Consider the following 23,263-nt stretch of genomic DNA (forward strand, 5'->3'; position numbering starts at 1 on the left):
AAAGGAGGGAAGTGAGTGCTCCTGCTGTGTGATGGAGCTCAGAGCCCAGCCTGAGCTGCTGGCTCTGCTTGGGATGGGATGGGATGGGATGGGATGGGATGGGATGGGATGGGATGGGATGGGATGGGATGGACACCATGTTGTACATGCTGTTCCGCCTCACTTTACTGCATGTGTCCCTCCTGTCTTTTGGGGTCTGGGTGACTCAACAGAGGTTCAACTGACACACTTGATGGCCAAGCACCTTGTCCGCCTTCCTAGAGGCAGTTGCAAGCCTGGGCTCCACTGTATTAACTGGAGCATTTCAACTGGCTCCAATCCTGTCGGCAGCTCAACTGTCCCCTTGTTTACTGTTGAAATAATTACTGCTTTGCCATAATATTAGCTCTGAGCCGTGACTCCATTACCATTATCGCCGGAATATTACCCATTTATTATCTCCCAGCAACCCTGGAAGATGAACACTAGGCTTCAGAGACCAATTGTTTTACAACAGACAGGATCTTGGTGTGCATTGTTTAATGAGGTAAACTACATTATAGCTGGCATTAATTTGGCTGCGGTGCTCTCCACTAAATCATTGTTAACCTGTAAATCTGCCACCACTTTTGATATTCCTTTAATCAACATGTGCCACATGGAGCAGCCGGGCAAAGGGTCAGCAGTGGTCCAGCTCTGCTTGTATCATGTAGGATATACAAATAGGAGAAATTAATAGGGTGAAGTGGCCATGGAGAAGCAGGACTTTGGGATGGACACTGGTTTTTTTGTGTGGTTGTGGTAATGGAGGCATCTGGCTTTGCCATGGGTTGCTTGAGAAGAGTGTGGACCCATATGACCACTAGCAAGATCCTGACAGGGATCAGGGGAAATATACAGCCTGTTGAGTGCCAGCAGCTTCCCCATCAGCTCCCATGGGAGAGGGATCTGACTGAGCAGGAGAGAGAATCTGGTGGAATCATGGCATGGGCTCCAAGTTGTTCTTTCTCCAAGGAATGACTAAAACTTGGTTAGTGTGACATGTGGGGAGCTTCTTTTAGCATATCCCTTCCTGATGCACCCTAGTTCCTCCTACTTGTTCAAAGCAATGGGAAGATTATGTACTTTTATGTGTATAAAAGTAATATTTTTGGTTCCCTGCATGGTGGAAATGAACTCTTGGAGCTGATTTTGCATATTTGGCATAGCTACCTCTAAAATATGCAGCTTGGTACAAAAATAACAAGACCTCTTCCAGCTACAAATGAGGCAATGTCTTTCCCTTAAGAAAAGGTGGGGGGGGGGGGGGGGGGGCATGGAAAAACCCCTTGGTTTCAAGACATTCCCTAAATGCATGTCACACTTCCCCAGTTTGCCAGAGGCAGAGAGGGATCTGCTTCTCATCACAGTTTGGGGAAGCAGCTACCTGCTACCCTAATAGGGGGAAAAAACAGGAAGCCTTGCCTGCATCCCCAAATTTTTTCCTGTGCCTTATCCCCTTGGTCTCTGACCACCTTTCCCACAACGGTGAGACCCACTGAGGAGTTACAAATGCCCTGATCTGTGCTCTGCGTGGCATCTCCCTGCAGGAAGAACAGGATATGTTAATGGCGTGGCGGGACAAAGCAGACAAAACCCAACACACCAGCAATGTCAGCTTGTTGGATTTTCCATCTCTTTTTTACTGCTGAACACAACTCCCTATTTCCCCGATAAATGCGTGGCTTTGTGTTTTTCCCTGCCTGGGACTCCCCTTTCATTCAGCTGGCCTGGGGAAGAGCAAGGAACAGGAGCGTCTGAGATTCCAGAGATCTCCACGCAAATTAAAACCTTTTATCAGCCCCTAATAGCTGTGCAAACTAATTATATTTGGGCCAAACTTTGCCAGCGACTCCCCTGAGGTATTATTATAAAAATCTGAGCTGTGGAAATGCGTCCCCATTCTGTCAACACCAGGTCGCTCCAGCTATAGAAAACTCTGCTCTGGCTCCTTTTAGCTCCCGTGATGTGCTTTGCATAAGCTGCTGCTGTTGTTTTCAGGAAGGAGAGAGCCTGGCTGGGCTGTGTCACACGTGGCCCAGGTCTGCTGAGCCAAGGACAGGGCTGTGTGCCGGGTAATAGCACTGAAATATTTATTTCTACAAGCCCTGCTGGCCTGGCTCAGTTTGTGGCTATCAGTGTGACTCTGGGGCTGTGGGTGCACATGTACTTCCATCCTGGGAGAAATGGGATGTGGTGATGAGGGGTGGGAAGGATGCTGGAGAGATGGAGATGCTCAAACACAGCAGGCAGGAGATGGGAATGAGCAGCCCAAGAAGGAAGCACATGAGACTCCCTATGGATGGTTTTCCCAGTGCCAGTTCCTTGCTGGGTGGCTCCTTGTGGTGTTGGACCTGATTTCCACCCAAATTTGTTCTTTCTTTTTCCTGACATCACCATTTGCTCCATTCCTTGCCTCATAACCTTGTTCCCAAGCTTGCACGGGGTAGGGCACCAAAGATAAACTCCATGTTCACCCACCCCCACTGTCCATAGATGGAGGTAGCACAAGGAAATGCTTTGAGCCAAACTTCCCAGTGGGAAGGAGAATTTTGCCCTGTGCCACCATTCCCCCACCATCCTTTTGCTCTTCCTGGGGCGCAGATTGCCAGCTAATGGGGTGGAGCTACTGCGAGAACTCTCCATTAATGGAGCAGAATATAAACAGAATAAAGCCTTCATTTCCCGGGCTGTGATTTCATTATTAATATACTTTACAGTTCACAGGTTGTTCATTTGCTTCCATGTTTTCTCAGCTGGTGTAATCTGCTGCGCAGAGTGAGAAGAGTCATAAAATTTCCATTTCCAGTTGAATGTGCATCCAATTCGCCATGAAATGTTTCTCTCTGTCGTGAATATTAAGTGCCCAAGGAGTCAGTGGCCCCAGGATTAAGCAGGGCAGGTTGCCAGCCCCTCTCTGTATCCCAGGGGTGCAGGAGAGAAGTGGGTGTAGAGAAGGAAAGGTGACAAGGCAAAGTGGGGGGACTGAGGGAAAGACCATGTGTTAGAGGGAGGAAAAGAGGGGGAGAGAAAGTGAGGATGGAGGGAAAGGGATGAAATTGAGTGGCAAAGAAGCTTCAAGGAGGGATGTGGTGGGCAAAGGATACACTGACAGGACTGACTTACACTCACCTCCTCGTTTCCCTGTTCCATCACCTGGACACTTGTCAGGGAAGATGTTGCACCACTGTTTGACCCAGTTTGTAAATCAGTTGTTGATGTCTGTGCTCGGTCACTGCCACGGGCCTCAGGGCTGTGCCCTTCCCCTGGCCTGAATATGGGTAGAAAAAGAGTCTACTTGTCTCTGGTGAGGTTGAGAAATGCTGCTGTGCTTGTAAAGGCAAGGATCTGGAACATGCTGGCCAGCCGGAGTGGCTCAGCTGCCCCGTACCAAGCTGGAGAACAACAGTGAAGCTACAGCCACAGAGCTGTAGCGCCATTGCAGACACAGAAAAAGGGTTTTTCACATGCATTTTGGAAGAAAAAAAGAAATCCTGTTCTGCTCATGTTAAACAGCCAGCAGGAAATTTGTTGTGTATTTAGGGTATTTAATGGCTTGTAGCCAAGCAATGGGTTTCTGGGACAAGGAAGCAGAAATTTGGGTAGTTGTGGCAGGTGGTCATGCCCCGAGGCTGGGAAGGTGGTGGGACCAGCAGTGCCATGGAGGGGTGCCCACAGCTGCAGCACCACTGGCAGCAGGCACATCTGGCGGTACATCTGGCACGTTGCTGCAGCTGGAGATGGTGAGAGATGTGTGCCCTGGTTACCCCTCCCTGGCCTAGCAATAGTAGCACGGGATGTGCTGTCACTGCCGGGAAAGGGGACAAAAAGGCAAATCGTGGTGGCATGCCCAGGCTGTGGGGGTAACTTGGGCGCTGCCCCGAGCTGATGGCATCATTTCCTTCCAACTCTTTGCTGAAATTACTTCAGCCACAGCATTCCTCACTGCAGGGAAAAAAAATGCCTCTTCCTTTCCCATCTTCTCTCGGTCGAGTCAAGATAATAATAGTCTTTTTCTGATCCCCTGAACTTTCCCATCTGCTTGGTAAAACAATGGCAATTCTTTTTCCTCCTGGCCTCTCTCTCTGTCTTCCTCTCTTTTATTTTTATTCTTCTACGGTATAATTTAAAGCCAGAGCAATGCTGTAGCCCATGGGTTTTTCCCCTTCCTGTGACACACTGCTGTTATTTAAAATGGCATTTCCCTTGCAGAGCAGTGCCTCTCGCTGCCGTCCCAGCTCCTGTAGCAGGGCCAATACGTACACAGATGCCTGAGGAGGGGATGATGGGCTCCAAGGAAGGGCCTCAGCCCAGCCTCCAGTCCCCAAGTCTTAGCCACCCAGCATCACACATCCCTGAAATTCCTGTCACAACCACCCCATCCCCCCTCTCCAGGCCCAGGGCATCCTCACCAGCCTCCCAGAGCCCCAAACCCATCCAACTCACCACCCCTGCATTTCCCTGGCTTCTCTCAATAAGCCACAATATTGTGAGTGATCCTGAAGAAATGGAGATATCAGTGCCATAAAACACAAGGGACAGAGCAAGGCCACTGGGCTGGAAAATAGCGTGTCTGAAAAAATAAAGACGGGATAAAGATGATGGAGAGGCGACAGCGAGTCTCACCCTGCCATGATTCAGATGACTCTGGGGAGTGAAGAGTGGTCAGGGGGTCCCAGGGGAAAAAGAGGGATGGAAAATATCCCCCATTTGCAGAAAGTTGTGGCAGCGACAGAGTCCGGGCTTGCCATGAGCTGCCTGCTGGGATATGTGTGGAGAAGGGAAAGTTTCCCAGATCCCCATGACTTCTTGCCAGCAGTGGGGATGGATTTAGCTGACACTTGATGCTTATTTTTTTACTCTAATGCCATTATGCCACTTGCTTCCCATCTGAGGGATATTTCCCTAATGCGGCTGAAATACGGCTTAACCGAGGTTACAGCCATTTAACGCTTTGCATTGCAATTGCTTCTTAAGAGCTTGTCCTGTGGAGAAAGCCTTGGGGTTTAAATTTCCAGCCAGAGGGACCCTTCCGTCCTGGCTGTCAGCAGCTCTTTTTCACACAAATCCGGAGGAAAGCAAGGTGCCTCGAGTTTGGCAGGGGTTGGGAATGCTTTCTCCTGCACAGCAGTGTGGCCACTTGGAGTTGTTGAAGGAATGTGGTTGATCTCCCATGGAGTTTTTTCGGGTTCTTTGCAAAGCACCTGCAGAAAAACAGGCAGGAGCAACCTTAGTTCTTGCTCTCCTTGCCAAGCCCTGTGCACCATCGCTTCTCCTAGAGCCAGCAAGAAAGCTGCCAAAAATGGGATGAGCTCCAGAGGAGCCAAGTTGCGACAGGATTTAATGGAGGAGCAGCATTCCCACAAACAGGATGCGTGTTTGAACGATTTTCTCCAGCAGCATCTGTCGCTCTCCAACATCTTGGTAGCATTGCAACAAATTATTTAACCACTACCCACTGTACCCCATCTGTTAGGCAGCCCCTCCACATGGATGGGGCCCTACTTCCCACCTTTCCAGAGGAACTCACCAGCAAAGGCTGAGCGCCAAACAACAGGACAAATTAAATCAAAAGCACAGCTTCGGCACCCAGGGGGAAAATGCACATCAGCTTTGACTTATTGCATGGCGCACGCTTACAAGAGAGAAGCAGCGGCTTTTGTCACTGCAAGGGGCCATGAAAAATGAATTAGGGCCGCTGCTGGGAGAGGGCATGCAGGAGAATCTTTCATTCCGGCAACGCTGTCCTTTCTCACCTTGGAAGCAGCTATAGGGAAAAAACCACAGGGAGGAAGGAGAAGTAAGGAAAGGAGAGAGGACTTTGTGTTGGGCACCTGATTGGATGCTCTGGGCTGTGGAAGAGACCATGGGAGGAAGAGTGGTGCCAGGAGCAGTGTTGGTTCTCAGGCAGGAGCTGCTGGGAGATGCTGTCTCCTCAGGAGCTCTCTGGAGAGGGCTTGGCTCTGTGGGAGCCTCGGCATTGATTTTCATGTACCTTTTGCATTTGTTTTTGCAAGGAGGCAGAAAAGCTCCGTGGGAAGTGGCTCCATGCCAGTCACAGCTTCTGCCGAGCATCAGTCCCTCCCAGTGTCACCACAAGGGTCACCCTTGCCTTTCCAGGGCCAAGGAGAAAGGGATCCAGCTCATGCTGGTGATAATGGGTGTCATTAAGAACAGCAGCCCTCTAATGAGCCCTGCACCCATCTTTGCTGCAGGCTATTTAAGCTCTTTGTGAACTGTAGCCATTGCTAATTTGCTCTAACAGGGTGACACATGCCCTCTGGACCTTTTCCTGGGGTCCAGTGTCCTCCTCCCAGGAGGAGGCAGAGGCTGGGAGAGGCTGAAGACAGTCGCTGCCACTTTGCCGAGCCTTGAGCTGCCTCTGAGCTCTCCCTCTCACCGAAATAAAAGAGCTCATTCTTTATTCGACTCATTTACTCCTGAGTTAGAGCCTCGTTCAAGGGTGGTTGGTCCCTGAGTTGTTTTGTTTTGTTTCTTTAAATATTAATTTCCATAATCCATTTATTTCCCAAGGAACTACTTCTTGCAAACAAAAGGTTTAATGCTCCTCTTTTATTCCTGGTAACAAATAAGTTGTCTGAGACGTGCAAAAATCCCGGCAGCAGCGAGCCGTGCACTGGCTGATGCCACAATCCATGCTAAGGATGCACAGGGATGGGGGAGACGCATCCCTGAGGGATCACAGGTGCCACAGCAGCATCTCCCTGGAGGTGTTTGCCCAGAGAGGGAGGGCAGCAAGCCCAGCCAACACTGGGAAGCCCCCACAACCCGGGATTCCAATCTTTTGCATGGAGGCGTCTCTGACATGCCTTTTTGAGATGGAAGATTTGAGAGCCGAAGGCCAGGAAGCACAATAGAAGATAGACTGCTTGTACCTCATTGTCTGGAGAATAGATGGGCTGCAGGCTCCCGGAGAATAGGAGCTGCCACTCAGGTGGCTTTAATAGAACAGGCGGCAGATAGATTTCAATAAAAGAAATGAGTATAAATATTGTTAGCAGAGAATAGAGGGAAAGTGAAAAAGATCTTGTTTAACGAGTCACAGTGGGAAACTTTCAAGGACTTTTTAGCTAAAAACTCTTCACAATGGTGCTGTAATGGATGGCTCAGGCGACTTGGCTGCTCTGCATAGCATCGGTGGGGTGAGCAGAGTGGGCAGGTGTCCCCAGAACACCACAGGGAAGTGCACGGCAAGGAGTCAGAGACTGGTTTGGGTTGGAAGGGATCTTGAAGACCATCTCATTCCAATGCCCTGACATGGACAGGGTCACCTTCCACTAGACCAGGTTGCTCAGTGCCCCAGTGCCTTGCTTTCGCTATCCCTGGAGTTAATGCCAATATATTGATTCTGTGTGACCACAGGCAGAGTGACCAGCAGATGTGGTGGCATCTGGAATGTCTCTGCAGGTCACCTGTCCCAGTGACTAGTGAGATGTGTGGCACGTGCCCACCTAATAGTAAATATCAGAGTTGTTGTATGAGATATGATCCCCTCCAAGGGTGATCTCAGAGGTACACTGAGCAAATGGAGCCACAAGTGTGGGTCCTGCCTTAGCTCTAGCTCTGCATTGAGCAAGAAGTTGAAGAATGTGTCTTTCCTGCCTTCTTGACAGCTCTGTGTTGGGATGTGCCTGTCAAAATCCCCATGTCCTGACCCTGTGGTCCCAGAGATAGGACCTTTAGAAATAGTCACCTGTGCTCATGTCAGCACAAAATCAGGCCTGGGCAGGTCCTCCCTTGTATCTTGGAACAAAACTCAAGGTACCTTCAGCTCACCTATGCCCCAAAATGTTGGAAGGGGAAGAAAAGCCACAGTACTGCATGGCCACAGACCAGGAGAAGCTCCCACAGCCCCAGGGAGGAGGGGACACTGATACCAGTGGAGGATAAGTATGTTATGTTGAGGATTTTATGGCCACCCCTCTCCTTCAAAGCCAGTGTTTCCGTGCACAAGGAGCTGTGAGAGTTCCCCAAACCCAATGTAGTAAAGGGTCTGAGTAAGGAAAACATGATGCTTTCTCTCTGTTTGGTGACACCAGACACAACTGGTGATGGTCACCACCCCTGGGGCGTGAGGATGAGGAGGGACCTCAGACTGCAGCAGTGGAGTGAGCTCCTGCCAAGCTCCCACATCCCTGAGTGCTGTGCAGTGCCAGACAGCGAATGCACCATCCCCTGGGGCTTCGCACAACATCAGGCCACGGAAACATGCTAATTAACATGGAAAAGCATGTCAGAGGAGCGATTTCCTTCCTTGTCATCAAGAAACTTCAAAAAACAGTGGCTTGGCCCTGTGTAAGCACGACACAGACTCTGATATGCTGTGTGCCCGTTTCTGGGGAGACGGTCCCGCTTCTGAAGGCTTGTGAACATGAAGAACAGGAGGTGTGTACCCCGTACCTCACGTAGGTGTGCTTCCTAAATGGGTTACTCAGCTAAAGGGGGGTCACAGATAGAAATGGGCTTGAGCCTGCGGTTCAGGGATGCAATATTCACAAGAGGTGGAAAGGACTTTGTCTGGGTCGATAGGGTAATCTTAAAAAAAAATCATTTTTTGAATGATTGCACTGGATGGTTTCCAGCAGGTTAATTATCCCTAATCTTTGTCCACTGGAGCATGGCAGCTTCAAGCTGGCACAGAGGGGCTGAAAAGAGGGGGTGCACGGAGGAGAAGCTGCCCTAGCTGGGGTCATTCACCTGATCAAACAAAAATGGGGAAGGGAATTTCAGAAATGCCTGAACTTTGTTCCTTACATGTTAATGAGCCATCAGGAGAGGGTAATAGTGGTTAATAAGAGGTGAAGCAGGTGCATCCCCCAGTTTGGCTGGGGCATGTACTGGAGGCAGCCTTAGCTCTCGTTTACCCACCTACCTGGGGCTGTGTCCAGCCTCCTTTGAGAGAGATTTGGGGTGATTTGGGGTGGTTCCTTTCCCCGCCCACTTCCCCATCTGCTCTGATTCTACTCGATCTCCCATCCTGCACTTTTCCTCTCACTGCTGTATGAAGGAGAGGTGAAGCAGGTCTCAGGTGCCAACAGTTCTCTTATTACCTTTGTGTGTTTTATTTATTTACCATAAACTGTTATAGGATGGCCATCAGCACCGCATCGGGGTGACGCTTGAAATATATGGCTCTCGGGTTTAGTGCGTCACTCGGAGCCAGGAGTCTGCACGATGTTAATTTTTATTGCCAGAAGTAGCCATAAATTGATAGTTGAGAATTGCTGTAGGGACTGTAATTAACTAGTTACTATTTCACCTCCAAAAGGAGCAATGTTTCACGCTCTTACTTTTACTTATCTGGAATCAGCTGCTGTCAACATCCGCTGAAGCCAGTATAAAGATTTATAGACCTTGGAGGTAAATATTGACTAATGGGCAGCTTGGCTTAATGTTCACCTTGAAGGACAATAAATTGTGCTATTGATTGAAGCGAGATGTCAATATCTGCATTGTTGTAAACATTTTAATAAAATTATCTCCATAAAATATTCTCTTTCTTTGGCTCATCCTGGCCACTGGGATCTGTGCCTGAAAAATGCAGCAGCACAGTGTAGAGGGCAGGGCAGTGCTTTGGGATCACTGGTGGGACTTTGAGCACCCAAACCTGTTGTGGGATCACTGTTAAGCTTGTGCCTTTGGGCTTTAGAGGTGAAAATCTTGCAGCCCTGCGTGGCTGGGCTGGCTCAGCTTGATCTGAGGTGCAGGGAGTTGGTATGGACACAGGTAAGAACTCCAAGGAAGCTTTTTCAATGGCATCACAGGCAGCCTTCAGCCAGGGAAAGCTGTGCACAGTGTCCTAGAGACCTGAACATGGCTGCAACAGTGAGCCAGGGGACAGTGGCATGTAATTAATTGGGGAACATGTGTTCACTTTCTGGTGAGTTATTATCTTGTCAGAGGCTCAATGGAAGCAAATGGGGAGGAGGAGTCAGAAGGGAGATGAGTCAGGATGGGAAAACAAGGAAAAGTGAGGGAATGAGAAAGGCATGGAGGGAGGAATATGGATGCAGGAAGCATCTGCCCACACCTCATTGCATCCATGCTGTGTTGGACCCCAAGCACAGCTTGGCCATCTGTTGGGCTTGCCTTGGTGCTCCGTGCCACACCAGGACCTTGCCTCTGTGACTCCTCCACTGCCATGATGGTCAAACTTCCCCTTCCCTGAGGCTTTTAACAGAGATATGCAGAGCAAATCCCAAATAGTGCATGGTGGTCTGTGTGCAGCCTCCTGCTCACTGAGCACAAGGGTTCAGGCTCTGCTTTTCCATCTCCCCAGCTCACACTGGGTTAGTTCATCATCCTTGGCTGATGAGCAAGGATTACACTTTTGTGTCGTCCATGGCCATTCCATTTCTAGCCTGTATTATATTATTAGTATTAATAATAATAATGATGATGGGTGCTGGCTGTGCTGGTTTTCTAGCTCCTGAGGAGATGAGAGAGCTCTCCATTAATTCCTGCAATATTTCAGCTCCTAATTGTGCTCAAGCAGAGACAGCCTTGAAAGTTCTCACCATCAGTTCAGGCAGAGAAGGACTGATACCTCTGGCAGAGCTCCTGGAGCTGCAGGGCTCTGGTAAAGCCTTGCCCTGAGCATTCCCAAGTTCCAGGTGCTTCCAGGGTGTGGTCCCACAGAGTGAAGCAGCATTATGGATCTGGTTTTCCTGCAAAGCCACTTGTATAGGAGAGGGCAGAGGAATGTTGTCTTAGTCACCTGGTGTCACCTGCTTTACGAGCTGGCAGGGACTCTTTATGTCACCTAAATATTTGAGATGCTGTAGCTGGCACTAAGGAGGCATCCCTGGGCCAGAGACTCTTGCGAGGATGGTATCCCTAATGCTATTGTCATCTGAGCATGACTCACATCAGGTTGTGCACAGGACAGAAATAGGAGTCATCTCCAGCTCAGAGCATCCTGTCTCAGTCTGGGGCAGGCTCTGTTTGGCTGTAGCCAGATTCCCAGGATGCCAGACCCTGAGTCTCTGAACTTCAGGCTCTGCCTCTCCATCAGCTGATTACTGTGCACATATCTCAGACTTCAGTGCAATGCAGGCACAGAGGAAACCTTCATCCCCCAATTTCCTGAGCTTTTGCAGGTGGAAATCTGACCCTCGCAGCTGCTTTAATGAAGTCTTTTGCTGGGGAACAAAACACACTCGAGCTGCTTTGCCCCCTGATCAAACCAGGCACACAATTATGGCTTGACTATGGCAAGAGCTAATTCTTGCTGTGTGTGAGCCGACTCTGGAACTTGGGAAAGGGCCTTTGGTGAGTTGGGAAGCCGTGTTATCTGAGCCTTTGCACAGCCCAGAGTCAGATTTGTGCACAGAGCATCTGAAGGCCACCAGCTGTGTCCTTACTTTATCACCAGGCAGCGCTGTGCGACAGAGAAGCCGATTCTAGGTCAGCCACAAAAAGGAATTTTTTTTTCTCCCTCTCTCCTTTTTTTTTGCAGTGCTGCAGGGCCGTTGGATGTAAAGCTGTAATTTTTGTGTCTCTAAAGGATATTGATTTTGGGGTAACGCCTTCATATCTCACCCTTCAGTTGCACTAAGAACTGATGAGCTCAGCGGTTTCCACCACGAGCCACTCGGGTGGGAATTTCAGAACAGGGCTGAGGACACTGGTGGATGTGAGCAATTCATCAATAGGAAAACTCACTTCACTCCTCTGCAAAGCTCACGGGGCTGCCTTCCCAGTTAGGTCAACCTGGAACGGTGGGATACACATGTGCATGCATGGGGTCCTCAGTTCAGGGAGCATTGGACGCGCAAAGTCCCGGAGATGCTGTGTGGAGGTGGCAGCTGTGAGTTCTGGTGCAGGGAGAGAGAGCCAAGGTGGGATTTCATCACGGCTGAGCATATTTGCACTAGTTTGAGTTGACAATAGTGACACCTGGGATTGCAGCAGCAGCATCCTGGCAGATGCCTGGGGTGCTCTCTGTGTCAAGCTGTTCCAGGGCATTACAGGAACACCATCAGTGCTGGCTCAGGTCTTTCCATGGTGGGTGGTGGACTCTGACCACACTATTCCTGCAGTGTGGGAAGAGATGCCATAAAAGCATCAGCCGGTGGGATGCAGAGGTGTGTGCCCCGCTGGGAGCCTCCCACGTGTGGATTTTGCATGCATTTGTTAGGAGCAGGATGCACACGGTTGACCAGTCAAGCGCAGCGAGTTGTGGCCCATCAGGTCACGCCGGCACAGACAGCAGTATCCGGGTGGGAAGCGAGGGCTGGCCGAGCTCACGGCATCCCCCTGGGGACCAGGGACCTGTGCTTGGCCTCTCTGCCATTGGCACTCACTCCCAGAAACAGCTGTCCAGAGCTAATTTATTTCCTAATGCTGCAGCAATGTTAATTTATAAATTACACTGGTAATTCGAGCTATTATTAATTTCAGATGGTGTAGGGCAAGCCTAATTAAAATATGACACCAATTGCCACACATATGTACCAAGGACTACCGTTTAAAATTTATAGGAATATTAAGTGTGACACAGGGCTCGGAGATGCTCCGTGCAGTAATTACAGCATCCTGGCTGCAGAAGATCCAGTGGGGAGATGTAAACAACAGGAAAGGGAGAAGTTGTCCCTGTTTTGGGGCTGAAAAAAGTAATTTTTGCTGCTTGTTTGGGGGAAGAACCTGGGGAGTCTTGTGCCCCAACCTGCTCCCGGCCAGCCAAGCACTGTATGTTTTTCCAGGAATGCGTCAAAATAAAGAGAGCTCCTGCAAGGAATGGGACTGAAAGATGCCAGAGTGAAGGAAATGACACTGATTGCATCTTTCTGGCTTGAATGAAACAAGAAGCTGAACAACAGCCTGGATGGGGAAGAGGGGGACAAGTGCAGCCCTCCCAGAAATGAGCCTGGGGTGGCAAAGGGATGAGGTGGTTCATATAAAGGGAGGTGTTGGCACCACCACTAATGGGAATAGACTTGCTGTGAATTAATTGAAGCTGAAGAATCAGAGAAGGGTGTTTATGTGAGCTGAGTTAGCCTGGAGGTATCTCCCAGCAGGAGGGATGTGCAGAGACGAGCTCAGGTCATTTTGCAGGGTGCAGGTTTGCCCACTTTGCCCACGCTGAGCACCCCAAGGACGTTATCTCCAGCAAGTGATGCTCTCAGTGAGGCCAGAGCTGCTGGAGCAGTCCAGTGTTTGCAGAAACCTTTCTGGCAATGATTTTCTTGGAATGGAGGGGCACAGGCACAAGGGCATTCTGGGCTGGGACCGGCAGGCTTTGTGTCCTAGTGCAGACTGACATGCTCACAGATGGTGACCAGCCAGTGAGCACAGGGCTGTTGTGCCTCCCCATCACTCAGGGCCCTCTGTCTCTGCCTCTGCAGCCGTGGGCTTTATCAGCGAGGATGAGTACCTGGAGATCACGGGAATCACGCGGGAGCAGTCGGGAGAGTACGAGTGCAGCGCCTCCAACGATGTCTCAGCGCCCGTCGTCCAGCGAGTCAAAGTCACCGTCAACTGTGAGTCCCAGGGGCCATCAGGGGACAGGGGTGGGGCTGGAGAGGGTCACCATGCTGCCCCACAAGGGAGTGGCACTTGGAAGTGAGGCACACAAAGGTCCCAGAGCGAGACAGACGGCAGCAGTTTTTCTGAGCAGGTGGTGTTTTGCCCTATTTTCCTCTTCTTTTCGAGCTCCATTTTTTTCCACCACCTCCTCCTCAGCTGTCTCCATCAACCTGGATTTTCTGGCCATGGAGAGATGCTGTGCTGATAACCTCTGAGGAGAGGAGAGAAGTGAGCAGTAAATAGAACTTTTGTTTTTTTCTGTTAGAAAAAATGAAAGAGAGGAAGAAAGCAGCATATTTCATGTTCAGACACACATGAAGACCCTCCAAAGCCCCTCTCTGGTCACTCCATTAGATGGACATGTAACAGCCATGAGTTGGGGGTCTGTTGTGTTTGGAAGAGAGCCCCCATAAACCTGAAAACCTCTGGACAGCAGGACCAGAGTGGCAGGAGCTGAGCATGGGCTCAGAGATGATTTTGGCTCCTACCCACATGCAGGGAGAGAAAGGAGATCTTGAGGAGCAAGGGGAAGGGATAGTGCCGTAGTCGTTGTTTGTTTGCTTTATTATCCATACTAGTAAAGAACTGTTATTCCTATTCCCATATCTGCCTGAAAGCCGCTTGATTTCTCGATTCTAACAATTCAGAGGGGAAGAGGGAGGGCGTTTACATTCTCCATTCCAAGGGAGGCTTTTTCTGCCTTCCCTAGCAGACACCTGCCTTGTAAACCAAGACAGATAGGAGTCCCAAAGGCTGTTGGGTGTTCACCCCCGGTTTCCCCTCTTCCCGCAGACCCGCCGTACATCTCGGATGCGAAGAGCACCGGGGTGCCGGTGGGGCAGAAGGGCATCCTGCTGTGTGAGGCCTCCGCTGTCCCCTCCGCCGACTTCCAGTGGTACAAAGATGACAAGCGGTAAGAGCCTGGGGGGCACAACAGGGGGGAAGACACTGACCCCACTGCACCCAGTGCCAGCAGCTTTAGCTCATAACCCTTGGCACAAGTCTGGTTTAGATACTGAGGCAGGTCCCCGTGACAGCAGCAAGTTGTTCTTGTCTGGGGCAAATCCAGGCATTCTATCAGGCAGCCAGCATCCACAGCTGGAACTGCCACCACCCAGGATCTATTAAAGGCTTTTAATTTAACTCATCAAATTTGTGGAAGGGGATTTTCTCAGGAAACTCTTTCAGCCTTCACTGGGGGAGGATTGTTGCTGCCCGTGCCTCTGTTTGAAGGTGTTGTGGTAAATCCCTGCTTGGGTGAAACATAATGTCCAAAATGGATATTGGCAGCACAAATCCATGCACTTAAGAGTGGATGAAATCTCTGTCATCTCTTTAAATGCTTTGGTGAGAAGGCAGCTCTTGGAAAAACAAAAGAAATGTGGTGTCAATCAAGAGACAGGGTTTGCTATGCCCCAGAGGCAGCCTGCCCTGCTTTGGGATGAAAATGGACCTTTTAGATCAACCAGCAACTTCTGTGTCCTGCCAAAGCAACAGCACAAGAACACGGCTGGGGAATGGGGAGTGGAGCAGCACAGCCCAGGGTGAGTCCCACTCTGGAGAAATTGCCTCTCTCTGACCCCAGGCAAAGGGGTTTTAAACAATTTTTGTGTTGATTATCCCCAGAAAGCCCAGCGGGGCCATGTTGTGGCCAAACACAGGACAAGCCACACTAGTCACTGATAAGGAGGGGTATTTTGACCAAAAAAGATGATCCAGAAGCTAGAAGGAAGTCTGGGTCTGCCTGCCTCACCCGGTTTGAGAGGGAAGGAGCAGCACAGTGTACAAAGCTGCGGATGTTTGTGCGGCAGATGAAAGGCTCCGCTCAGAACTAGGTCAGATCACGAGGGCCTGCGGAGCAGCGGCAGGAGCGGGCTCAGCCTGCCTGATCAGCACCCAGCGTGGATCATAATGGGAATCTGGCACTTCCCATGAGGAATTAGCTGCAGGAGCTAAGCAGGACAGGCACACCAGTTCAGGGAAGCCCAAGCACTTGGTTAATGCTTTGGCATTTGTGCTGGCTGAGAAGCCTCCCTGCTGTGATGGGTGCCTATTGCAGCACTCATCGGGGACACGCAGGGATGAGAGAAGAGGAAGGTCACAGAAGGCATTCTGCAGAGCAGAGAGGACTGAGGACATGAGAGGGAAACCAGGCTCTTCTGTAGGGTGGGAATGAGCCTTTCCCACATTCTCTCCCCAGGCATGGGAGCATCCCACTCTCTGCACAGCATTTGGCAGGTCCCAGCAACATCCCATGTCTCTGCAGCAATGAGGATGCCTCTGATCAGCATGGGGGTGGCATGGGCTGGCAGCTGGAGATCCAACAGAGCAGCATCCGTCTTCCTTATCTCTCCCAATACCTTCCCCTCCCCCTCTTCTCCTAGGCTTCATGTCCCCACTCACAGGCACAACCAGAGGATAACTGGGCAGGGAAAATAGCAGGCACTTCCCTTCCTGATGTCACCCCAGTGACCTCCCATTCCTCTTTTCTCCCAGACTGGCTGAAGGACAGAAAGGGCTGAAAGTGGAGAACAAAGCCTTCTTCTCCAGACTGACTTTCTTCAACGTCTCTGAGCAGGACTACGGCAACTACACCTGCGTAGCCTCCAACCAGCTAGGGAACACCAATGCCAGCATGATCCTCTACGGTGAGTAGGGCTGAGGGAATCAGCCAGGAAGGGGGAATGGCTTCACAGTGACACCACCGATGGCAGAGACATGGGAAGGGTCTCCCATGTCTTTTGGGGGAGATGTGTATTCGCTGCTGATCCTTTCTGCCCTTGACATGTGGGCTGGAGGTTGTGGTGAGTCCTTGGGATGGGGAGAACCTCCAAAGATGCCTCCTGATTCAGGTCCAGCGTCTCCCACCATTCAGAGGTGTTTGGCGCTGTGTTTGGGATCTGCCATGAATACCAAGTTAGGAGCTGGCTGCAGGTTTCCATCTTGCTCTGATGAGTACCTAGAAGAACCTTTGTGTGAAGGCATCCCCCATGTGTCGATGGGTGGGAGGAGAGATGCTGCTCAGTGTCATTGCTGCCCCATTCCCATGTGAGAACAAACAGGCTCCCTGCTCCATCACCTTCCAGGTCATGTTTTCTGCTCCTGCCAAGCAGTTATATCCTTACTGGAGGTGCCAAGGGACATGGGAAGGTGTGGAGGGCAGGAAGGGGGAGAAGGTTTGTGCCCTTGTCCCAGGACTGTTTCCCTGCATGCTGGAGCTGGGATGAGAGCGATGCTGACACTGCTCATGGATGGGAAGGGCTGTGATTGATTGACATATTTGTCAGACCTCTTCAGGTGGCAGCAAAACCAGAGTGGGGGCTATGCTCTCGAGGAGTCAGAACTTGATGACAGATCTCATCCCTGGGCACTGTCTGGGGATGTTTTCCTGCTGAGGTATGGGGTCTGTGGTTCTTGCAGCTGAACCATGCAGGACAAGTGGGGTCTGGGGACCTCCAACCTCTCCCAGACATTGTCCTCCTCCTTGCCACCCGCTTGTTGTGCCTGGTCGTCTCCTTGTCTCTTGGTATTGTACATTCAGAGGGAGCAGAGCAGAGTGACAGATGAGCCTTCCTTGTCCCCACGTCCCTCAGGGCAGTCTGTGCCCCAGTCATACAAAGCATCTTGGGATAGGGAGCAGTCCCACATTATGTTCTGGGTTCTGGAGAATGCTGGGGCAGTGGGAGGCATGTGGAGACCCTGGGAAGTGCTGTCCATGTCTTGGGGAGGGGCTGGATGGATTCCAAGGGAGCAGTTTGTTTAAGGATGGTAGGGGACGTCAGGCTTTGCCAGGGGCCATACCACAGCCGTGGGGTCAGGGTGGCATCACAGGACAGGCTCTTCCTCCCCTGCCACTGGTACTGGCAGCTGTGCCAGGTTCCCCTGAGCTGTTACAGAGGAGTTCCATCCCATCTTGGATACTCAGACCCATTTGCTCCCCCAGTAAAATCCAAGCTGTATGTGATGAAGGTTCACCTGTGCTAAGCCATCATTACCATTGCTAGGAACTGTCTCAGTTCTCTTCCCTGCCAGCCTTCCTGGTAATCCAAAAACCCCATGTTTTAGAGATACCAGCACCTCTGGCACTGCAAAGCCACCCAGGCCCAGCTTCACCTGTGCTGCAGGTGTAGGGTGGCCATGCTAAGTGCCCGACATAGCCTGAGCCACATTCTTAGCTGTGATGTTGTAGCCTTCCAATGTGTTTATGAGGTTAAACTCTTGATTAGTGGGGACCTTCAGTTTGGCATCTGCAGATCCAGGCTGGATGAACAGCCTAAAAGTAAAGATGACATCTCCCTGCTGAAGAGCTCTTGGTTCCTTGGGTTCTAACCCATCTGTGGGACTCATGCTGTGATGGCAGTGTCAGGCGGGAGGCAGGGAAGCATCCTGCAAAAGTCTAAGCTTATTTTATGATCTCCCCTTAGCTTTGTGGTCTGACAGTGAATCCCATCGGGGAGTGAAATCAGAGTCCTTTGACCACCCATAATTTCCATAAAGGCCGCATTGATTGAATGATCTGTTCAGTCTTTAATAATTGAGTCCCCTTGGGGTGTGACAGTTCCCTGAGGAGACTGTGACATGCAGAGGTCCCCCATCTCCTGATGCAGGGTTCCCCAGCATCCCCAGGAACAACCTCTCCCTAATTATCAGGAATGTGATGGCCCCAGGCGTCATAGGGCTGAGCTCACCCATGCCTAAGCAACCGGTGTCTTCAATCTGGGGATTAATATGTCTTTATTTATCGACATATTTCTTTATTTAATGCAAGATAAAAGGGAAGTGGATGCAGTGGCTGCACTACCTGTGCATGAGAAATGTCTCTTCTGTGAGGTTTTGGGGGGCAATTTTGTGAATGGCCCCTTTTCCCTGAAGCTGAGTGTTTTGGAGGTTTTTGCCCACAAATGGAGGTTTAATCTGTGCAGGTACCGTGACATGAGCCTTTTTGGGATTGTGCGAGAGGCTAATGTAGTGTTCATCTTTTAATCCTTTTTTTAATCTAATTTTTCATGGAGGTCAACTAGTGCTTTATTTAACATGTAGCACTCGTTATTCCAGACCTGCCGCCTCATTCAGCGGCTCATTTGGTGCTGTCTGGGATATGATAGAGTGCTCAGGGAAACCACATCATTCTGTGGAGTTGCAGAAAATACCAACCCTCTGCTCCTCACCCATCACACAGTCCCTGTTGCTCCCAGAGGCGGCTGTCAGACCATAAATCTTTTTGGGATGTTGCAGGATTAGCAAGAGGGATGGGGGAGAGCTGAACCCCCTGCATTCCCATATCCCAGCCCCTGTGCTTTGCCTTTTGCACAGGGTGCAACTACAGGCTTTGCCAGGTCTGAGGTCCCAGAGTCATCTCATCTCAGAGATGAGGAGACCATGGCCCCACAGCAGTAGGGTGTGATTTGGGCAACAGATCCCATTTCTACCCCATCCACTGGTTTTCCCACCCCAGGTCGAGGGCAGGCTGAGGGAGGTGTCTCGAGCCTGCGCTTTCCATTGCCCTTTTGCCTTAACTTTCCCTTGTTCTTTAATTTTTAGAAGAGACAACTACCGCTCTGACACCCTGGAAAGGTCAGTAATTTGGGGATCCCCCACAATGCCAGTGCTTCCTCTGCTGTTCCCCTTGGGTCCCTCTGGCTCCCACCACAACTCATCTCAGTGGCAGCAGCAACACCCACCCCCTGGATCTCCTGCCCAACATCCCCACTGCTTTCACTGGTGTAGGGATGAACTAGGGCTTTCTTAGCCACCCTCCCATCCTGCCCCCTCCTCGCCAGCCTACTGTGCCTGTCTGGTGGTGGTCTGTGCCCTCTGCATGCCTGTCCCCATCCCATGGTGTCCTGCTCCCTTCCCATTGCCAGGGCACAGCAGGGATGTCTTTGGGCTGCTTTCCCAGTGCTACTGTGTAAGTGGGCCTTGTGGCAGGTCCTTCCTCCTCTGGGATGCTTCTAGTGCCTTTTTTATGGGATGAGATAGGGGTGGACAGGCATTTGGTCCCCCTCTTGGTGTTATTCCTGGCCAGGACAGCCAGCTCTCTGCTGTGTAATCTTACTGTCCAGCCAACTGGCTTGGTGTCATCTTGATTTTGGGGTGGCTTCATTTGTGATGAATCGAGTGGTCAGTCCTTGGGATGACTTGTAGATATCTGTGGAGGTAGTGTGTGAGACCTGGATTTGTGAGGTGTGAGGTGTCTGAATGTGCTGGAGAGTGTTACTGGTGGGAAACCAGATGGTTACTGATGCTCAGTGCCCTGGTCAGGTTATGATGTGAGGGGACATGTCCTGGGGTTTCAAAAGCAGTTGTGAATCAGACCTTGTGGTCAGCCCTGTTTCCACAGGACATGAGCATGGATGCCTTCCTGAGGTCTTTTTCCACCTTAATCTTCTCCTGGGCCAACTATTTGGTGAAAAAATGGGTGTTTTGGTGAAAGCCATTGGCTAAGACACCCTCCACATCCTTTCCCACAGTGAGCTTTGAACTCCTCACTTCTTGTGGTCCCCATAGATGGGTGGGCTTGGCTTTTCTTGACTACCCTTCTCACCCCATCTCCTTGAGGTGGTCTGAGCCCATACTGAGCCTCACAGAGACTCCAAAGAGGTGCAAAACACCAAGTCCTCAATGTAGTGCTGCTGGCGGTGTCTCTGCAAGGTGGGCAGGTGGTTACTGTCCCTCCCAAGGGACACTAGTGGGCAACAGGGTGGTCACTCTGAGGTGGGCAGAATGTGCTGGCAAAAACTGTAATCTCCCCTACAAGTGTGGCTGGAAAATTGGGACAAATTTGGAGGAGGATGAAGGGGGCTGAGGGAGGTTGGATGGTAGTGGTGCACAGGAAGTGGGCTTGGGATGGGGACTTCAGGCTGAAAAAAGACCGTAGAGGATCTTGTCACAAAAATCAGCATTTGTGGGGCGAGGGATGGCTGTTGCCATGTTCTTGAGACAGCATGGATGGAGGGGGGCACCCAGAGAATTCTCAGAGCAATCCCACCATGTGCAACACCACTGGGGCCCCAAATAGCGTGATTCGTTTTTTTTTGTTTTAATCTTTATTTCATGGTTTCTGCTATTTGTTGACTTTGTGACCAACCACAACGGGCATTCCTGTCCCTTCCCGCAGGCCCTGGCGCAGTGCACGACGGGAACAACGGTGCATGGCGGCAAAGCGGCTGCGCGTGGCTGCTGCTCCTCCCGCTTGCCCACCTCGCCCGCCAGTTTTGACCCGAGAGCTGGCCCGCGGAATAGCGGCGGAGACAACCATGGCCAGCAAGTGCAAGCAGAAAGGAGAGGAAGAAAAGAAGAAGTGTTCACCGTTTCCGAAAATAATCATAAGAATTGAGAGAGTATCCGGCCAGGCCACCTGGGGGAGGGGAAGAGAGGAAAAACACGCAAAAAAAACCCCACAACAGGAATTTGGAATGGAGCGAAAAGGGAAAAAAATTAATAATCCAAGGCTTCCTGCTGAAGATGCAATGCGACTGAGTCTTTTTCTCTTCACCCTATTATTTTTTTTTGTCCCCTGCCACTTTTTCCCCCTGTTTTCACCATTCTCTGCCACGGGCCAGAGCAGAGGATGGACGGGGCCATCAGAGTGTGGCACTTGTCCCCTGCCCTGTCCTCTTCACTGCTGCTGCCTGCCTGCTCCCTCCTGTGGGACCCTCCATCCAGACACATTGGTTTTCTCCTTTTCCAAGATTTCCCCATCTTCTCATAGACTGTGCCGCCATTTGTGTTTCAGAATATATATACATATATATATATAGATATATCTACATGTATACATATATATATATATGTATAGATATATAGATCTTCAACAGTTACCACACCACCACGAAAGGAAAGGGAGGAAGGAGACCGGCGTCGAGCCACGCTTTCATCATACCATCCGCGGACATCGTGAATGATAAGGGATTCTGAGTCATGGTTAATTTTATTAATTGTATTTTCTGATACGAGCCTAGAACTCTTAGTTCCTAAAAAACAGAAATGCAAAAAAAAAGAGGGGGAAAAAAGGAAAAAAAAAAAAAAAGAGGAAAAAAAACAATCCAAGAGAGGGGGAGCAAGCGGAGAGAAGTTTGCCGAGGAGGCGAACAGCCAAGGAGGCTTGTGAGCCCGGCTAGGAGGAGGAGGAGGAGTCCTGTGCTGAAACACCCCCAAAACCGGCCCAAAAGCGGTCGTCTGGACAGTTCCTGCCAAGGGCACAGACGACACTCGCCGCGCGTTGAGGTGGAGGGAGATACTGAATCTTTTTATGGGATATATATATACAGTATATATAAATATACATATATATATATATATAATTTTCTTTTTTGTTAGAGTTCTAGCCACAGCTCCCAGCAGGGTCCTTCCGCTGCCATTACTGCATGCTGTATATGGAGTTAGGTGTGTATCGGTTCTCAACGAGACAAGCGTCTCGGTCCACACATCCCTGAACCCCCTTGCCTTTCCACCTTCGGGTCACTGGGGACAAAGGGTCACGGGGGACCAGGGCCCCTCTCTGTCGCTTTTTGCCGCGTGGCCCTGGCCTTTTCGCGGTGGAATAAAGCGAGCTGAGGGACAGAGGGAGATCTATATAGCTCAGTTTTATATTTTATATATATATATATATATATATATATATATATATGTGTATGTATATGTGTGTGTGTGCGTGTGTGTGTGTGTGTGTATATATATATATACATATATATAAAAACCATGAAAGAAATAAGAAAAAAAAAGACGAAGCAACCGGCCCCTGCCGAGGTGCAGGACCTGTTGCCTCGCCGCCCATTTCAGCGGGGGTTTCTCCTGCAATTGGTTTTCCTCCTTCAATTTCCTTTCCTTCCCTGCGGCCGGCGGCGGGGGGCACACGGGGGGCCTGGGCGCGGGCAGACAGGCGGCGAGGGGGCTCTCTCTGCCTATCCATTAAAACGATTGTTCCATGTGGCCGCTCCGTCTGGTTGTGGTGCTCATTGTTGTGGGGGCCAGGGCCACTCCACGTTCTCCCCTTGCGCCACCAGGAATGGGGAGGGATGTGGGGAGGGATGCTGGAGGGGGGGTGGCAGTTGGGAGCACCAAGTCATCACAATGGGCGAGGAGAGCATTGGAAAGATGGCCCCTGGACCTCACGGATGAGCCCAGCAGGAATGCTGTCACAGGTAAGGCTTTGGTGAGTAGATGGAGTGTGAGGCACAGCTATGTCTGATTTCCCTGCTCAGGACCCCACTCAATACCCCTAAGCTCACCGTGTGGCTCTCTAGCCCAGCTGCACAGCATTGCAGGGGATGTTTGTGGAGCAGCTGAAGCAAATCCTGTGTGGGAAGGAGGGGCAGAGTAATGTGAGGTGGGTGCAGAGAACAGGGTCCCCCATGCAGTGCTGCATGCAGGCAAAGCACAGCAGAATTGTTTGGGTGTAGGTGCATTTTGCTGTCCATGGAGCCTTATCTTGGTCAGTGTCTTGGTTTTTGGTGATGCTGGAAGCTTGCTTAGTGGGTTTGGTCCTCAGCCTCAACTGTAGCCTCCAGGGTGCCACTTTCTTCAGGTCACCTGACACATTTGCAGGATCAGAAGTTGGTTGCTGTTGATGGCGTCACAGTTTTGTGAGAGCTTTTTTATTTCTTGACCCTATGAGCATGAAAAAGAAGGATGGGAAGGTGTTGTTTTGAGGTAGGACATGCAGTGTCCAGGTTATACCGACATGGGGTAAGGGAAG

The 23,263-nt window shown here is 50.6% G+C and overlaps 2 protein-coding genes across 10 annotated transcripts in view; one reads left to right on the top strand and one right to left on the bottom strand.

Moving 5' to 3' along the window:
* The window catches only part of LOC137462053 (protein CEPU-1), a 357,852-nt gene extending 335,588 nt beyond the window's left edge, over positions 1-22,264 (top strand). For 7 of the 8 annotated variants that reach the window (XM_068172041.1, XM_068172044.1, XM_068172043.1 and 4 more), the window contains 5 exons: positions 13,386-13,520; positions 14,359-14,479; positions 16,063-16,214; positions 19,108-19,140; positions 20,684-22,264. In XM_068172041.1, the coding sequence (XP_068028142.1) occupies positions 13,386-13,520; positions 14,359-14,479; positions 16,063-16,214; positions 19,108-19,140; positions 20,684-20,784 (542 nt within the window). In that variant the 3' untranslated portion in view covers positions 20,785-22,264. The remainder of the gene's footprint in view (positions 1-13,385; positions 13,521-14,358; positions 14,480-16,062; positions 16,215-19,107; positions 19,141-20,683) is intronic. The other variant, XM_068172042.1, reaches the window with a different exon arrangement.
* Positions 21,066-23,263, bottom strand: part of LOC137462055 (opioid-binding protein/cell adhesion molecule homolog) — a 342,323-nt gene continuing 340,125 nt past the window's right edge. The window contains exon 8 of one of the 2 annotated variants that reach the window (XR_010993561.1): positions 21,066-23,097. The gene's annotated coding sequence lies outside the window, so the exon portion shown is untranslated. Of the gene's footprint in view, positions 23,129-23,263 lie in introns of both variants that reach the window. The other variant, XR_010993562.1, reaches the window with a different exon arrangement.

Source organism: Anomalospiza imberbis, chromosome 24 (genome assembly GCF_031753505.1).
Source record: "Anomalospiza imberbis isolate Cuckoo-Finch-1a 21T00152 chromosome 24, ASM3175350v1, whole genome shotgun sequence".
In the NCBI taxonomy this organism is placed as follows: Eukaryota; Metazoa; Chordata; class Aves; order Passeriformes; family Viduidae; genus Anomalospiza; species Anomalospiza imberbis.